This window comes from Mytilus edulis, chromosome 11 (genome assembly GCF_963676685.1).
Source record: "Mytilus edulis chromosome 11, xbMytEdul2.2, whole genome shotgun sequence".
Lineage (NCBI taxonomy): Eukaryota > Metazoa > Mollusca > Bivalvia > Mytilida > Mytilidae > Mytilus > Mytilus edulis.
In genome coordinates this window covers 68735724-68751913 of record NC_092354.1, presented here as the reverse complement: position 1 = coordinate 68751913, position 16190 = coordinate 68735724, and the positions used below count along the sequence as shown (strand labels likewise).

The following is a 16190-nucleotide window of genomic DNA, read 5'->3' as shown; positions in this document are numbered from 1 at the left end:
GAAGAAAAGACAAGAGAAGCGATAAAAAAACGATTTATCAAAACATAGTCAGGTACAAATCTTAAACAAAAATGCAAATTATAAAATTGACAAAATATATCAAATAAAAATCAACATTTGAGCTTTGTGTACATATCTCACAAGTGTAAGTGTCACAGACAGAAATGTCTTTTCTGCATCGGTTATCTTCCGTTTTGTCCAGACATTACAAATCCTTCAAAAGTTATAATAACTGATCCAGACGAAAAACATAAGTGTTTATTGTAAAAAAAATATTATTTAAAGAGATGTTCAGATCAAAGTGACCTCTAAAGTTTAAAATGGGTTCATTGTGTCTAGCCATCTGTATTCTAACATAAAGTCGAGCAGCAGAATTAATTATGAAATTATCAGTACCAATTGTAATACCAGATGCGCATTTCGACAAAACATGAAAATCATACCAACAACCTTAAAACAAATCATATAGTTTCTACCGTTCAGGTATTTCACATTCATTGTTTTATTTAAAAGGAGCTGTTATATGGAAAAATAACATAACACATGTAAGTTTACACTCCATTTTTACTTCTTAATTTTAGAAGGAAATGTAGCTATTTGATGTTACTTAAAACGATAAAAGATAGGCTTAACCTTTCGCCTAGATTTTACATTTACGTTATAATCATAGATAACCTTTACCTATACGTACACACGAAAGATAATAATGTAACAAATGGACACCATATAAATAATCTAGGTAAGGTTCACAGTTAATTTCGACTGGTAATTGAATGTATAGCATTGCCATAATAATATTTATGAATAATAGTAAAGTTTAACATTATTCACGGTGTATATACGTTGCATACATTTATCGTCGTGATATGTCGATGATTATGCTTATCAGACATACTTTAACTAAATATCTGGTAGATTTTGGAAAGATTTATCACCATTTTGTTTAAATGAAATAAACATCCACATCCATTACCCAACTTAGATTGAACACAGTGATAATCAGAAAAAAATATCTAATTTTACCATTTTCAATTTTCATCAACTAGCTATATAGTCATGTATCTATGTTGTGTCTTATGCACTATTATTTGCTGTTTGTCTTTTTTAGCCATGGTGTTGTCAGTTTATTTGAAATCTTTGAGTTTATCTGGTATCTTTCGTCCCTCTTTTACATCTTCTAGATTTACTATAAATGGCATTATAAATAAGTGTCAAGAAAGTTTGGTTTAATTTGATTTAAAACTTTAAACCAACATTGTTGCTCTAGATAAATGTTTTACTCTTTAGTTATACTATTATTTACATTTTATATAAATTATGGTAGATTTATATAAAAATTGAACACTTTCTTAGAGTTCTATTCAATTTAATTTGTATAGTAAGGTAATTTGTAAAAATATTAGTTAAAAAGCAAACATTGTCGTCCAAAAACAACGCATTCGTGTTATCACCGTAAAAGAAACATCTTATGTCCTTCTTAATCTGTGTTGTTTAGGTTATAAAAAATAATAATCCATAAAACTGTAGACCTATCCGAATATAATTATCTTAATGTTTATTTCTAAAAGGAGAAGAGAGTGCAACATGAATTAAACACCGTCAACGGATTACATTCAACATGTGCAATTGTATTTAAGTGTTAAGCAGAAATATCTATAAAAAGATTAGTTAAAAACACACACTGTCGTATAAAAAAGACGCGATTGAATATCCACCATGTTAGAAACTTCTTGAGTAATTCAAAATGTGTAAATAAAACAATTAAGTATATTTGCTACATAAAGAAATAATTCATAGAATTGTACACCAATCGGAATACAATTGTTGTAATATTTTTTTTAAAGGGAAAAGGGCCACATAATGTCGGGGGAGTGTGACTTATTTGGAGGTAAGTGCCATTTTGCGATAAAATAACACTTATATCTAAGTACCACAGTAAACGATCTATCTTACTGTCGAATAAATGTTGCCTTAGACAATTAACAAGCCATTGTCATTAGTCTTATACAAATATGTTTTGGAATTAGAAAAACAAAACCAGAGACGTTGGCTTCAGCATTTTTTCCAAATGTCACACAATGTGCTGCGAGGTACAATATAACCAATAAATAACGCACGTTAAATGTCTTAACAGGTTTTAACTGAAATGTTTACTTTAAGCATAATTGTGAAAATAGGATGACAGCGTAATCACTTTTCGATTTAATTAAATTAGCAAACATTACAAGTTATATGTGTGATAGCGATTCGAGTGATGATAATCAGTGATAGCAATGCTTTGAATTGTTAGTAGCAAAACATCAAAATATCTTTTCTCTTGATCATTATTCGTTTAAAAATGATACTACAATCATTCTGGTGTATTGTAAAAAAAAAACGAAGTCATAACGTATGTAATATTGAGCAAACGGGACATTCAAACGCACAAGTCGACAACAAACGTATAACGCCATGGCAAAAATGAATTTTTATTGGCATTGCAGCAGCTGTACATAACTGCAACTTCTTTTTTTTTTTTTTTTTTTTTTGTCAGGGATGGATACGTATCCCATGACGTCCGTACTGAATTGGTTCTTTTTCTGATTGCATCGACCTGATGAGTTAAACCCTTTTATATTTTTAACTGATTGTTACCTTTTTTTCTTATGTTGTGGTATTATACAACTATACCAGGTTAAGCAATAGGGTTGAGCAATAACAAACATGTTTAATCCCGTCATATTCACATTGTGTAAAATTGAGAATGGAAATGGGGAATGTGTCAAAAAGACAACAACCTGACCATAGAACAGACACCAGCAGAAGGACACCAATAAGTCTTCAATGCAGCGAGAAATTCCCGCACCCGGAGGCGTCCTTCTGCTAGTCCCTTAATACATATATATACTTGTTCAGTGATAATGAACGCCATACTACACTCCAAATTATACACAAGAAACTAAAGTTGAAAGTAATACAAGACTAAAAAAGGCCAGAGGCTACTGACTTGGGACAGGCGCAAAAATAATGTGTATCCCTTTCCCAAGTTAAGAGCCTTGAGTCGATTTCACAAAAAAACCTAACGACTAAGATTGATCGTAAATATAATGATTTGTTCATGACTTAAGACCAATCTTAGTCGTAATTTTTTTGGTGAAAAGAGCTACTGAAGCTCAGTGGTTTACGTTGATTTATGCCTGTCATATTTGTTTTTCGATAATTTGTTGCTTTTTTACATTAAGTCAACTGTTAGTTTTCTACATTGATTTTGTTATGTTTTCATTTTTTGGCCTTTTATAACCGACTATACGGTATGGCTGAAATATTCTCATTGTTGAAGACCATACAATTTCTTTACATCCACTTCACTTTAACGTTAGCGCATAGTAGTCTCATTGGAAATCATACCACATATCCTTATTGTATAAAGACTTTGTAAACATATTATATTACAGCAGCACACGTATTTGTTTAAGCATAATAATTTTCATCGAAACACATAAGAATAGCTTGTAGTATTAATAATAAATTAATGAGCAAATCAATCAATATGAAAATACGCTTCATGTTAACAACTTATGTGATACTTAAGAAATTCCTGGGGCATGGTTCTTGAAAGTATCAGAAGATATGTCATAAGATATATCTTAGGACATATTGTATGATCATCTTATGACTATCATATGACATGTCATAGGATGTAAATCAAATCTGTCTTAAGAGAGTCATAGCTTTGATGCTCTTATGACTGTCATAAGTGAACATTATTTTCTATTATTTTAAATAATAATTAAAAAGTGATCAATGTAAAATTAAAAATTAAAAGTATGAATACAAAATTATATTGGTTATTTCCATTCTTATTATTTACGAATATTTTATTTTTTTCATTATAATGAATATGAAATTTCATACTAAAAGGAATTGAAATATCAGTTGATGATTTGTTTAAATTTATTTTGTAATATATAATAAATCTTGAACTTCGCTTTCGAGTATTATCATACATGCATTGTTATTTAACTGTGAATACTTTTAAGTTTCGAGTACCCGCTTAACAAAATGCCTGTGCATTATGAATTAAAATTTTAGCTGATAAGAATAATACCATCAATAGTCATGTCTCGAGGGGTCTTAAGATTATGACAAAAGTTATGATAAATCGTAACTTGGGACACTTTGGAAAACATATCTTACGACTATGACATGTCATAAGACCATCATATGACATGTCTTAGTCATAAGATACTTTCGTAAACCAGGCCCCTGGATATTAATATTAACAAAACGAGTGATAAATGTTAGGGCAAATACTGCCCCATCGGAACACTTATGGTCACGTATTTAAGTTGATTTTGTAGTTTCTGTCTTTAGTTCTGTATGATGTATTTGGTTGAGTTGTTTTTCCTTTTCAATTATAGTATAAATAGTCCCTGTCTAACGCTTTTGTTTTAACATTATTGATTTTTTTTGTTCTTCTTCATGTATCATGTCTTATATTTTTTTCTGTTATGTAAGTCTATCAGTTCAATGGAGATACATTTCAAGTGACACCAGAAGTGAAAACAGATTTTGAAAAGTATGGATATATCGTAATCAGGTATGTTGACGTAAAACCATACAAATTATAAATAGTTGTTGTAGTATAAGGTGTCATAAGGAAGAAATTTTGGGATATCGCTTGAAATCACACATTACATGCAACACAAGACGTGGGAAAGTTCGATAGTTAGAAAACCAGGTTTAATACATCATTTTCTACATACCGAAATGTCTGTACCATGTCAAGAGTATGACAGTTGTGTTCCTTTTGTTTGTTGTGTTTGAACTTTGGATTGTGTCATATTATAAAAGACTTTCCGAGTAAAATGAGTTCGGTAATTTTTTTTAATGTTTTTGTCTTTAAAATGGACCTTAAAAATTACCAAAGGAATGTCGTTATTTCGTTCCAAATAGCAAATAAAGGCAATTAACATGATTAAGCAGTTTTTCGTCCATATCATTATGCCTTGCTCAGCGTTATAAATGGGCTTTGTATTCACGATTGAAACAGTTGACACACCAAAATCAACAGAGGAATATTGCTGTGTAGTTTGCAGAAGTGAATTTCAAATATGTATTTTATGTAACAAATATGTTCATGAGGTGAACAAACTTGAACAGTCAGTGAATAAACTCACCAAATTAAATATACCAGGATTGAAATTTAATACGTCAGACGCACATTTTGTTTCGATGAACCATTCTCCAATAACGTTCTTAGACAAATTCAAAATTTTAAAAACTAAATTAAAAACCAAGTAGAAGAGCCTTGGTCATTCGTTATTCTTAATATTATTTTACAAGATATAGCTCAGGTTATCTATTCCTCAGGTAAAAAGATCTGTTTTTTTTTTCATTACTAGGCTATAAGTCGATATACTATCTAAATTACAGATAAATATCTGCAATCAACTCAAAAAGCTGTGTTAATTATTTTGCACGTTTATACATGTTTGATTTTCATTTTATTATTCAGAAATGTCTTAGATGCAACAGAAGTAGAAAAACTTATCAAAGAGTTTGAAGATCCATCTACTTCAGAGCTTTTAAACAATAATAAAGTTCAGGTAAAGTTGTCATAATAATTAAACAGTATTAACAACGAAACATAGAATGCAATCCAGTAAAACAAAAGTGTACATGCATGACACTTAATGTTAATGCTTAATCATGTAGTTTGCTTAATTTCTAAATTCAACCATGTTAAGTAAAGAATATATTATGTAATTTTTATCTGTTATCAACGACACGTCCGAAATTAAGGCTTACAACGAATATCAAATTACTTCATTTGATTAGAAGATGTGAACATGTATTTTTAATTGTATTGCATATGTTTGGCTCTCTGAATAATAAGGTACGAGCCTCTCGCTATAAATGGTATTCACACGAAAGGTGTATTTATTCAAATTTTTGTTATTTGTATATAGATTCAATAATTTAAAATATAAGTGCAATTGAAATTGGACAATTGAATAATAGAACATATTGCAAAAACACCTGCATGTTAGATACCGAGTCGATTTGTAAATCAATCAGATACGTTCTTGTATTTGGCTTTCAGAACATGAAGTTCTATCAAATCAAAGCCCCCCTACATGTATATTTAAGGTTTCTGATTGTCAAGGTCGAGAAGCAAAATTGACCATATGGGGACATCCGGGTAATGACGTCAGTGGAATGGTCAGTAGATCGGAAAAAGTAGCCGGGACATGCCAACAGGTATACATCTATAAATTAGTGTAATGCTTAAACCAATAGATTAACATCGTATATAATGTACTAATATAAATATATTTTAATTACAGTTTGGCCCTCAGTTGCAAACTCTAAGATACACCGAACTGGAACATCAGTTGATTTAAAATTTGTAATTTTTGAAGAAACCACTTGCAATTCTAAAAATTGTTTGAGAAATCAAATAAAACATATCAGAATGTAACAATTTAAAGTTTTTTTAAAGATTTGTAAAAAAAACTATACTTTCTCTTAATCAAGGATAGACGCAAACACACTTTAACATAATATTTATGGTATCGGTATATCGGCTTGGAAAATGTTTGTTCCAATTTGAAACACCGACTAAACTGGTGCCAGTGATAGCTTGAATTTGCAAAATATTTTAATATATTATTTTTGATACAAAACCTTTCCCTTATTCAAACATTTTATTTAGTTACTTGGAGACGAAGTGTACCACTATCATGGAAAGTTAGTAACCAAAGAGCCGTTTACAGGAGGAGCTCATTTGTGGCATCAAGATTATGGGTATGCAATATACTTTTTATCTCACCCTTTTGTACAGCAACGCATAGTGATACGTTAAAGAGGACATTTCTATAATAATTATGTATGTTTACCGAAATGATTTATAATAAATTACATTACTCAAACAAGTAATAGGTGTTTACCTTTTTTGTTATATTCAATAAACTTGTTTTACAGGTATTGGTATATAAATGAGTTTTTGGAGCCAAATATGATGACGGTATTTATAGCCTTGGATAAATGTGAGAAAACAAACGGATGTTTACAGGTAATCATATTTAGACAAAAAAGCTTTTTTTTTATTACTCGTAGCAGTTCGTTAGATTAAGCTGGATAATGAATTAATACAACAAACATCATTAATGTCACCAATGCTTAAGTGAATAACACAATACAGCATGACTTGTTTCGTCTTTAGAGGACTAGACACAGAACTTGTATACTTGAATTTGAGTTTAAAGGCGGCACATTTTGATATTTTTATTTCAGGGACAAAAAAAGATGTTTCAAAACATGTTTTAATGGTTTTCGTTTTTCTGTCAATGTACATGTACAATTATCTATGATACACCCAGTAAACTGTATTGCCATATGAATGTCTTCAATACGGATATATCAATATAAGTTGCGATCGTACAAGAAAGTTTTTGCATGGGAAATATTGGCACCAGAAACATTGTATTTTAAAATAAGAATATCAAGTAAAGTTAAGAATAAAGAACATTTCCTTGACCTTTCTCACTTTATATCACATTGTTTAATAAAAATAACTCTAATAAAATGTCATGCAATACTCTTTTGTTTGAATATACGACCAATTTGTGAAAAACGTTAGTTGATAGTATAACGGTTCTAGAGAACTGAAAATTACAAGAAAAAGAGACGCGGGGAGATAACTTCTACATGTATTTAGAACAAGAGTCCGGTTACAGAGGATGCACGAGAAACTCCACATCTCTAAGAATTCAATGGCAAACATTTCTTCCATTATGTCAGGAAACATAAAAACAGGAAATAACAGACGGCAGATGAAAAAGAAAATTATCAGTTCAACAGAAAAATGTTTTCCCACAATAACATGATGAGCATATGTCATATTAATACACTATGATATAACTACCATGTTGTCTTTTGTTTTTTGAATAACGTAGCCTATTTTTTGGTGACAGATAATAGAAGGCTCTCACAAATGCGGACGTCTAGATCACAAATTAGAAGGGCAACTGACTGTCAATGATCCGTCAAGACTTGATAAAATAATGGACCGTTTTCCGATGAAATACTGCTTACTAAATCCAGGTGAAATATCATCTCATTATTTAATGTAGAATGACCATGATTAGTATTTTAACTAGAACAAACATATATACACTTGCAAAACTAATATGCAACGCATGTGCTTTGGTTTGCGACGAAAACATTGACCTATCGTATTCGTAAAGACCAACATCTGAAATAGAATGAAATAATTCCAAACAACTGACAACTTAACATTTATACTGCATTGGGGTTTATTTTCATACATTAATAGCTAAACAAATATCGCAAGCATGTTTTCGTATTGATATACATGTACATATATTGCGTTTTGCTGTTCACGAGTGTTGTACAAAATGAAAGAACGTTCGCGACTTTAAGGGGAATTTTAAGTAGAAACGATTTAACTAACTCACTTTTATTTTAAATTGGACAATGTTTTGTTATTTCTTTTACTGTAAAAAATATGATGAATAATGATTATAAATTTTGAGCTATGTATCATTGTTGTCCATATTGACTATTGTAAAATATAAGCGATTTGTGTTTACATTTTACAATAGTTAAGTCTAAGTACACCTTATTCGGTAAAAAATATAGGTCACCGATGAGTAATGAAAGTTATTTCAATTTAAATGGGGAAACATGGCCTGTTTCACCAAAGAGAGATAATTTTGAACTTTTTCAATGATAGACATATTTTAAAAGTCATCTGGGGCCAAAACGAATCGGTTTGTTTGGCTGATTTTTGTACAATAGCATAGAGTAACAACGAATAGTGTAATAAATAAAATTTGTAATGAAAAAAAAATGTTTCAATTGTTGGTGATTTTTTTGCACACTCGTGCATCCTTGAAAACAAAAATGTCTTCCTTCTCCCTTACGCATAGTTATATAAAAAATACAAACAAAAATACATTAGAAGCTCATCATCGATTGCAGCTGGAAAAGTAAGCTGAGTGTTTGAGACGCTTTTTATGTGTTTTGCTCTAAGAAAATAGGGACATGATATAGATATACAATGCAAACTTACATTAAGTGTAAAAGCATATCAGTGATATGTAAAATATTAGTTATTGTGTTTAAATTTTCTTAAACCATGGTTATTTTTTTAAGGAGACGCTCTATTTTTTCATTGCAACCTATTGCACTGTAGCGGACAGAACAGTAGTGCAAACAGACGATGGGCTTTATTGACAGCATACAACACTGTGTCCAACCAATCTTGTAAACCACACCATCATCCACAATATCAACGTTTAGAAAAAGTATGTTTTATTTTGTGTATTCTTCGGTACGAATTTGCCCATTTTTAGGTTAATCGGGTATCTTTCCTGTGCTTTCCATTTAGCATGTTTCGAACAAAAATGTGTTGTTTGTATGTATTTTACCTATTATCGTCCAATAAACAATGAAAACCTCTAGCATCAAGGTAAGATAACTAAATTGCATGAGGTAAAAAAAAAAGGACAGTGACCATCTATGTGTATTGCAAGTATTATAGCATTGAATCTGCAACGATTCAACTTTGGTTTAAAAAAAAAAGGTCAATTAAAACCGGTGAATATCATTTGATACTTGGCCATGAAACATAATGCGCATGCGTCGAGAAAAAAAAATTCCATTTTACTAAACATATTTGACAGGAATAATGTATGTCAAAACCCAACGCCATATGTTTTAAAAAGTATACAATTTCTATGTATCTACACGATTTTTTATCATTTTCCAAAAAATGGCTATTTATGTAAAATATTAACGTTAAATACGTAAAACTATGCCAACAATGGTCCTCTGACACAAGCTTTTAAATTTCATCAATTTGTCTGAAACAATGGACTCACTATTCTGGTCAAATATAGTCTTTACCTAACTTTTTCCTTTCGTGATTTAATTTCCTATCATTTTGTAATTTTGTGAATTACTAATGTAAAAACTTTACTTATTTTTTAGGTACCAAACACTGCAATAAAGTCATGTGACAAATTTACAGATTTTGCGGATAAACGGATCCTAGTTCCGAAGACACTGGATTCTAAGCAAGTCATTAAAAAAACAACGACATAGCACTTATATCATAACAGAGGGACATAGTGTTTTACTTCATTTAATGTAGAATAAGCCTGGAAGGAAAACGGAAAAAATATTAACGCATAACAATTATACCTAAAGTAATACAGTTATATTAAATTATTCGAAAAGAAAGTTGTACACATTATTAAAAGTAAGTTCCTGAATTGCACGATTTCAACTTACACATTGATCATTCTTTGCCACGTATTATGGCATCAAAACTTCGTTACTGTCATTCAGGAGGAAATGTCGGTCTTGGTTTGGTTTATGTTTCTTATGTTGTATTGTGTTTTGTCGCCTTTTTTTTGCCATGGTTTTGATTTAGTTTGCTTTTCCTTTTTGGTATTTGATAACATCCGATTTATAAATACCTTAGTCTTTTTTTTATAAGCATTTTTAATTTAAACAATTCTTAAAAGACACTCACAAGAGAGGAGAAAATACTTATTTTATTTATCGTGTTGTATATTGCAATTCATACGATATTCTAGTGATTGTGTTTTAATGATAAAAGGTTGCTGCTAAAAAAGACAATTTAATCAAGTGTTCGAAAAATGGAACCATTTGACAAATTTAAGGATGCCATGAGGATTTGTGTATGACAGTTATGTTATATCTGAGTAGCAAATGACCATAGATATAATCGACAGTACATGTATATGTCATATGTCTTTCCTTTTCCTTGATTGATAGATATGGCATACACTTGGTATTATAGGTCTTTTAGTTTTAATAAAGGAACGTCAACACTAAAAATTTAATATAATGAATATTTGTTGATTTTAATATTCCATGACGGCCATCTTGGAATAATGCGGCATATCCAAACTTAAGACGGGTCGACACTAATATTTATATATAAATCTAGCATTTCTATCATACCACATATTCTCGTTAAGTTTGACAACTTTATAATATCATAATGTGTGGTTACGTTTTAATCATTCGGAAATGTAGGAAACTTAATTTATCTTTTTAAACGGTATCACTGATTATGAAAGGAATTTGGTCCATAAGTTTTATTCAGTCCAAGAAAAATAGCACATGTGGCTCCGACTACTTACTAAAAATATTAAGGAAATTACTTTGGTCGATATTCACTTTTTTTAATGCATTTTCTGCATATAAATTTAACCTTATACATATGTGTACAAGATATATATTTCAATCCAACAAAAAACATTGTGTGACTACACATAACTATTGCAAAAAGCAGTAATTCTAAAGTACGTAGATAGCTATTACCCGTAATTTCCGACATCTGCTCATCTAACATGTCTTAGGATAGTTCACTGTCTTACTGGTGATATTAATATTGATGGATTGTTCGTCAATATATGTACAGACATACATCTATATAAAACGACTGTTAAACTATCAATAACACCGTTAATCTAAAGTTGTTTATTATATGTATCTTGCAATCAACATATAAAACTTCACATGCTATAAACTGCAAAATGCGTTCTAGTGATAATCAAACAGACTTTTTCTACCTGTGTCATACATCAGTAAATCATTCACATTTCAACCACCAGTACTAATTGACCATGAAATGCACGCATTTAATTTTAACAAGTATCAACATTCAATTTTAACACTGATCTATTGAAGATTAGTATACTAGATAAGTTAACAGTGCATATTGAGGGATAATACAACATCACTTTAAAATTCTCTACAATGAAAAATTGCAGTCATATCTTTTAAGACAACAAACACAACACAATATGCTCAGATATTTAACAATAGAAACATTTGCTACATGCTTTTCTTTGTATGAAAGTGTCACTAACATTTATCTTAATCATTTAATGTTATATGTTTAAAGATTAACGGAAAATACAATATGTCTTCTCCGATTTTCATAAACTGACAACTATAGTCATATTCATATTGATAGAAAATAAAAAAAATAAACAAACACAAACACAATCACTACGCTCATACATTATTAGAATAGTAACAAAAGTTAAATCCTTTTCTATAACAATAAAATGATAAAATCTAAAATTTGTACTAAAGGATGTCAGTCAAACAAACACACACATATTATTGTATAATTATATATATGCACATCCCAGCACTTCTGTTTCGCTGACATTCTCTGAACTTACAACAAAATCAAACAATGTCATTGTTTTAAGAATATACTGGTATAATTTTTTTTCATATTTTTCTATTTTTGCTCCATTTATATATATATCTAAATAGGCGATTAAGGGTGTAGGTAGGGGTGATTCCTCCTTCAATGACGGAAGTGTTTTTTTCTTGTCAGGGAATGAGGAATCACTAAATACCAGTATGTCTTTGGAAATTTATTTGGAATAAATTGACGTAACTTGCCGTTATGGAATGGAATAACTTCAACCAATCCTTACTTTAAGGATTTTTTATTTGCTACATCAATTGAGGGAGACGTCCTAACATTGGTTGCATTTAACTAGCATATGTCTTGTTACATGTTTCTAAATATACTTTTTTATATAAGTATATCACAGATGACACAAAGGTGAATAACCTGATTACATTTCTAAACAATTGTATGATACCTATCAATAAATAATGCATTTCATTAGGGACTATCATTTGCTTCTTTTTCATTTTCCTATTACACGTATCTTCTGTTATGTGTTTTTTTGTTTTGTTTTTTGTCTCTCAATATATATATATATTTCTTAGTAATTTAGTCAACCATGTTCGCCAAAGTTTGATATAAAACTCGTCAAAACGTAATACTGAAAATAAATTAAGGACTGAAAGTATATATATGTTCCAGACCATATGAGTATTTGGACCGTACGCGTACAGTCCGGACCGCATACGTATACTCGTACGGTCCGACCATACGCGTATGGTCGGACCGTATGAGTATACGCGTATGGTCCAGTATGAGCTGACCATACCTGTTATTGGATCATATGGGTTACATCTATACAAACATGTATCTCAATCTTTATTTTTAGTTTTACAAATTGTCATTATTACAATAAGATGGATAAATTGAACTACCTAACACTTTAAATTGGATATTTGTTTAATTGTATATCTGAATCCTATTTTGAAACTCTCGCCAAAGGTGACACTCGCTACCAAAAGTATGTTTTTCATATTTACATTTATTCAGTTCATGCATGTTCCTTTTGATTAGCATTTTTTGAAAAGTTGCTAAATATACTAAAGCATGTGTCCTCCCACATTATACACATTCAATTTCAGTAAGAATAATTGTCATAATTCAATTAGTGTATTATGTATTACTGATCTTCATGCTAAATACTAGAGATTTACAGATTTAATTAGCGTGATTTTTTTAAATAGTTTAAATATAAAGTTTTTATTTCAATTACAATTGATTTTTTTTCTATTTATTTGAGAGTTAAGTTATGTTGATCGGTTATATTTATTTGTATCTAGTACAATTGGCCAACTCCTTAATATTAGTCAGACCGTACGCGTACGGTCCGACCGTATGAGTATTTCGAAAAAGTACGCATACGGTCCAGACCGTACGCGTACGGTCCAAATACTCATACGGTCTGGAACATATACATAATACTTATGTTATATGAATATATGACGCACGTTTGGTCTACAAAAGACTCATCAGTGAGCTCGAATCAAAAAATATTTTAAAGGCCAAATTAAGTACGCAGTTTAAAAGCATTGAGGACCAAACATTCCTAAAAGTTTGCCAAATACAGCTAACACATATAACGGACACATATATTGCACTGACAATAATGGAGAACGACATCGTTTTGACATTAATGACAACATAAGACAGAAACTCAAATCATAGAATAGATTCGTAATGTCCATTAAATTATTTGATGTTCATTTATTTCAAGCTATTTAATGTTGTTCTAGTTTTTTGTTGTTATTCCTATAGTATTTTCGTTTTTTCCTACTGAATATTGTTTAACACAAGAGTTGGAAGTATGAATATTTGTATTGTAACCAGAATTATCTGAATTTAATTTATATTTTACGTAATATAAAAAGTCATTTCCGTGTTTGTCTATACTTTTACTATTCATTTCAAAACTTTCGGTGTACAATTTTTAATCAAAAACACACATTGAAAATACACTTTATAAAGATTATTGGTAAGAATTAATCGGTTTTTACTGTGATTATTAACTCAAAAACTTAAATGGCATTACACTGATATGCAAAAGTGCACCCAATATTGCTTATTATATGAAATATAAGTTTAATCGTAATCACTCTGCACGGCAACCATAAAAACGAACACTATTACTTGTGTTTTCTTTGTCCGTTTAGATACTTTGATAAAACTAGTCTGATAACATGGAATTATGAACCAGTTAAAGATGAACCTTATATGCATGCATAAACATACTAGCATGCATTTTATTTGAAATTGACAGTCTTTCTCCAAACAGAATGTTTTTCCCTTTCCAAATAGTGATCAAAATAACCAGTACACAAGCATAGAGATAATGTGTTCAGATTCCCAAAGAGACAAATTTCGACAAGAGCCCAAATGACACAAAAGTTAACATTTATAGGCCACCGTTCGGCCTTCAACAATACGTAAACAAAATACCATCAATTCAGCTTGAAAGGCCCCATAATGAAAATATGAAACTTTTCAAACAATAAAACTATTGGCCTGAACATAGAAGGCATAGTAAAAAATCAAGAAAAAGCAAACAGAAAAATTATAGGACAGAACAACAATTTATTTACCGACACAGAGGTTGGAACTAATCTGTACCGGGAGAAACCCGCGTTCGAAAGTTGTTACTGGTCATTACGGACAAGTGTAGACATAGTATCTGCGTTTAAATACGCACAAAACAAACACTTTGCTTGTGACTAATCGGAGCAGATAGTTATCAAAGTAACAGTATTATAATTTAATACGCAAGACGCGCGTTTCGTCTTTATAAGACTCGTCAGTGACGCTCATAACTAAATAGTTATAAAGCCAAACAATTACAAAGTTGAAGAGCATGGAGGATCCAAAATTCAAAAAAGTTGTACTAATAACGTCTAAGATTATCTATTCTAGGGATAAGAACATCCTTAGTTTTACGAAACATTTGAAGTTTTTGTCAACAGGAAATTTACTAAAATGACCATATAATTGATATTCATGTCAACACCGAAGTGCTAACTACTAGGATGGTGATACCCTCGGGGACGACACGTTCACCAGCAGTGGCACCGACCGAGTGGTGTAAATAGTTATTTAAGGTACCAGAGTTATAATTTAATACGCCAGACGCGCGTTTCGTTTTCATCAGACTCATCAGTGCCACTCATATCTAAATAGTTAGAAAGCCAAATAAGTACAAAGTTAAAAAGGATTGAGGGCCAAAAATTCCCAAAAAATGTGCTTATTACGGCTAAGGTTATTTTTTCTTGGGATAAGAAAATCCTTAGGTTTACGAAAAACGTGAGAGTTTTGTCAACAGAAAATTTACTAAAATGACCATATAATTGATATTTATGTCAGCACCTAAGTGTTGACTACTTGGCTGGTGATACCCTCGTCGACTAAACATCCACAAGCAGTGGCATCGTCCCAGTGGTGTAAATAGTTATTTAAGTTACCAGGATTATAATTTAATACGCAAGACTTGCGTTTCGTATTCATAAGACTCATCAGTGACACTCACATCTAGATAGTTATAAAGCAAAACAAGTTCAAAGTTGAAGCGCATTGAGGGTCCAAAATTCCAAGAAAATTGTGCCAATTGCGGCTAAGGTTTACTATGATATATTCTAACTTTTTTTTATTTGAGTGTCACTGGAGAGTGTTTGGTAAAAAAAAAAACACGCTCGTATGGTGGACACATTTTAATGTCGGTATCTAAGGTGAGTTTGTATGTGTCGTAATTGAGTGATACTAGCATGTTTAACAATTACTTTACAACTCTATAAATTTGATGCAGTTATTTTGCATGAATTAGTGTGCAATCTTTGTCATGTGCATAAATGTTCGAATGACAGTAGCAGGATTATTGTCTGTTGTCATATAGTAAAATTAAATAGTATTTCTAATTATGTTGTAATAAGGATACATGTTTATTCTTTTA

General features: G+C 30.7%; 1 protein-coding gene across 1 annotated transcript; it reads left to right on the top strand.

The window, feature by feature from the left end:
- The first annotated feature begins 1860 nt into the window (after positions 1-1860).
- On the top strand, positions 1861-10873 carry LOC139494527 (L-proline trans-4-hydroxylase-like). The gene is made up of 9 exons (XM_071282687.1): positions 1861-1888; positions 4495-4579; positions 5498-5588; positions 6133-6243; positions 6698-6789; positions 6967-7057; positions 7959-8088; positions 9163-9314; positions 10000-10873. Exons 1-9 carry the CDS (start codon positions 1861-1863, stop codon positions 10111-10113), a joined length of 894 nt encoding a protein of 297 aa, XP_071138788.1. The 3' UTR covers positions 10114-10873.
- The last annotated feature ends 5317 nt before the right edge of the window (positions 10874-16190 follow it).

Bases quoted from the DNA above. Each gene is read 5' to 3' on its own strand.
- LOC139494527 (XM_071282687.1), top strand. From the start codon at position 1,861: ATGTCGGGGGAGTGTGACTTATTTGGAG. The intron at 6,790-6,966 runs GTATGCAATATA...CTTGTTTTACAG, and splicing joins TTGTGGCATCAAGATTATGG to GTATTGGTATATAAATGAGT. The intron at 7,058-7,958 runs GTAATCATATTT...TTTTGGTGACAG, and splicing joins AAACAAACGGATGTTTACAG to ATAATAGAAGGCTCTCACAA.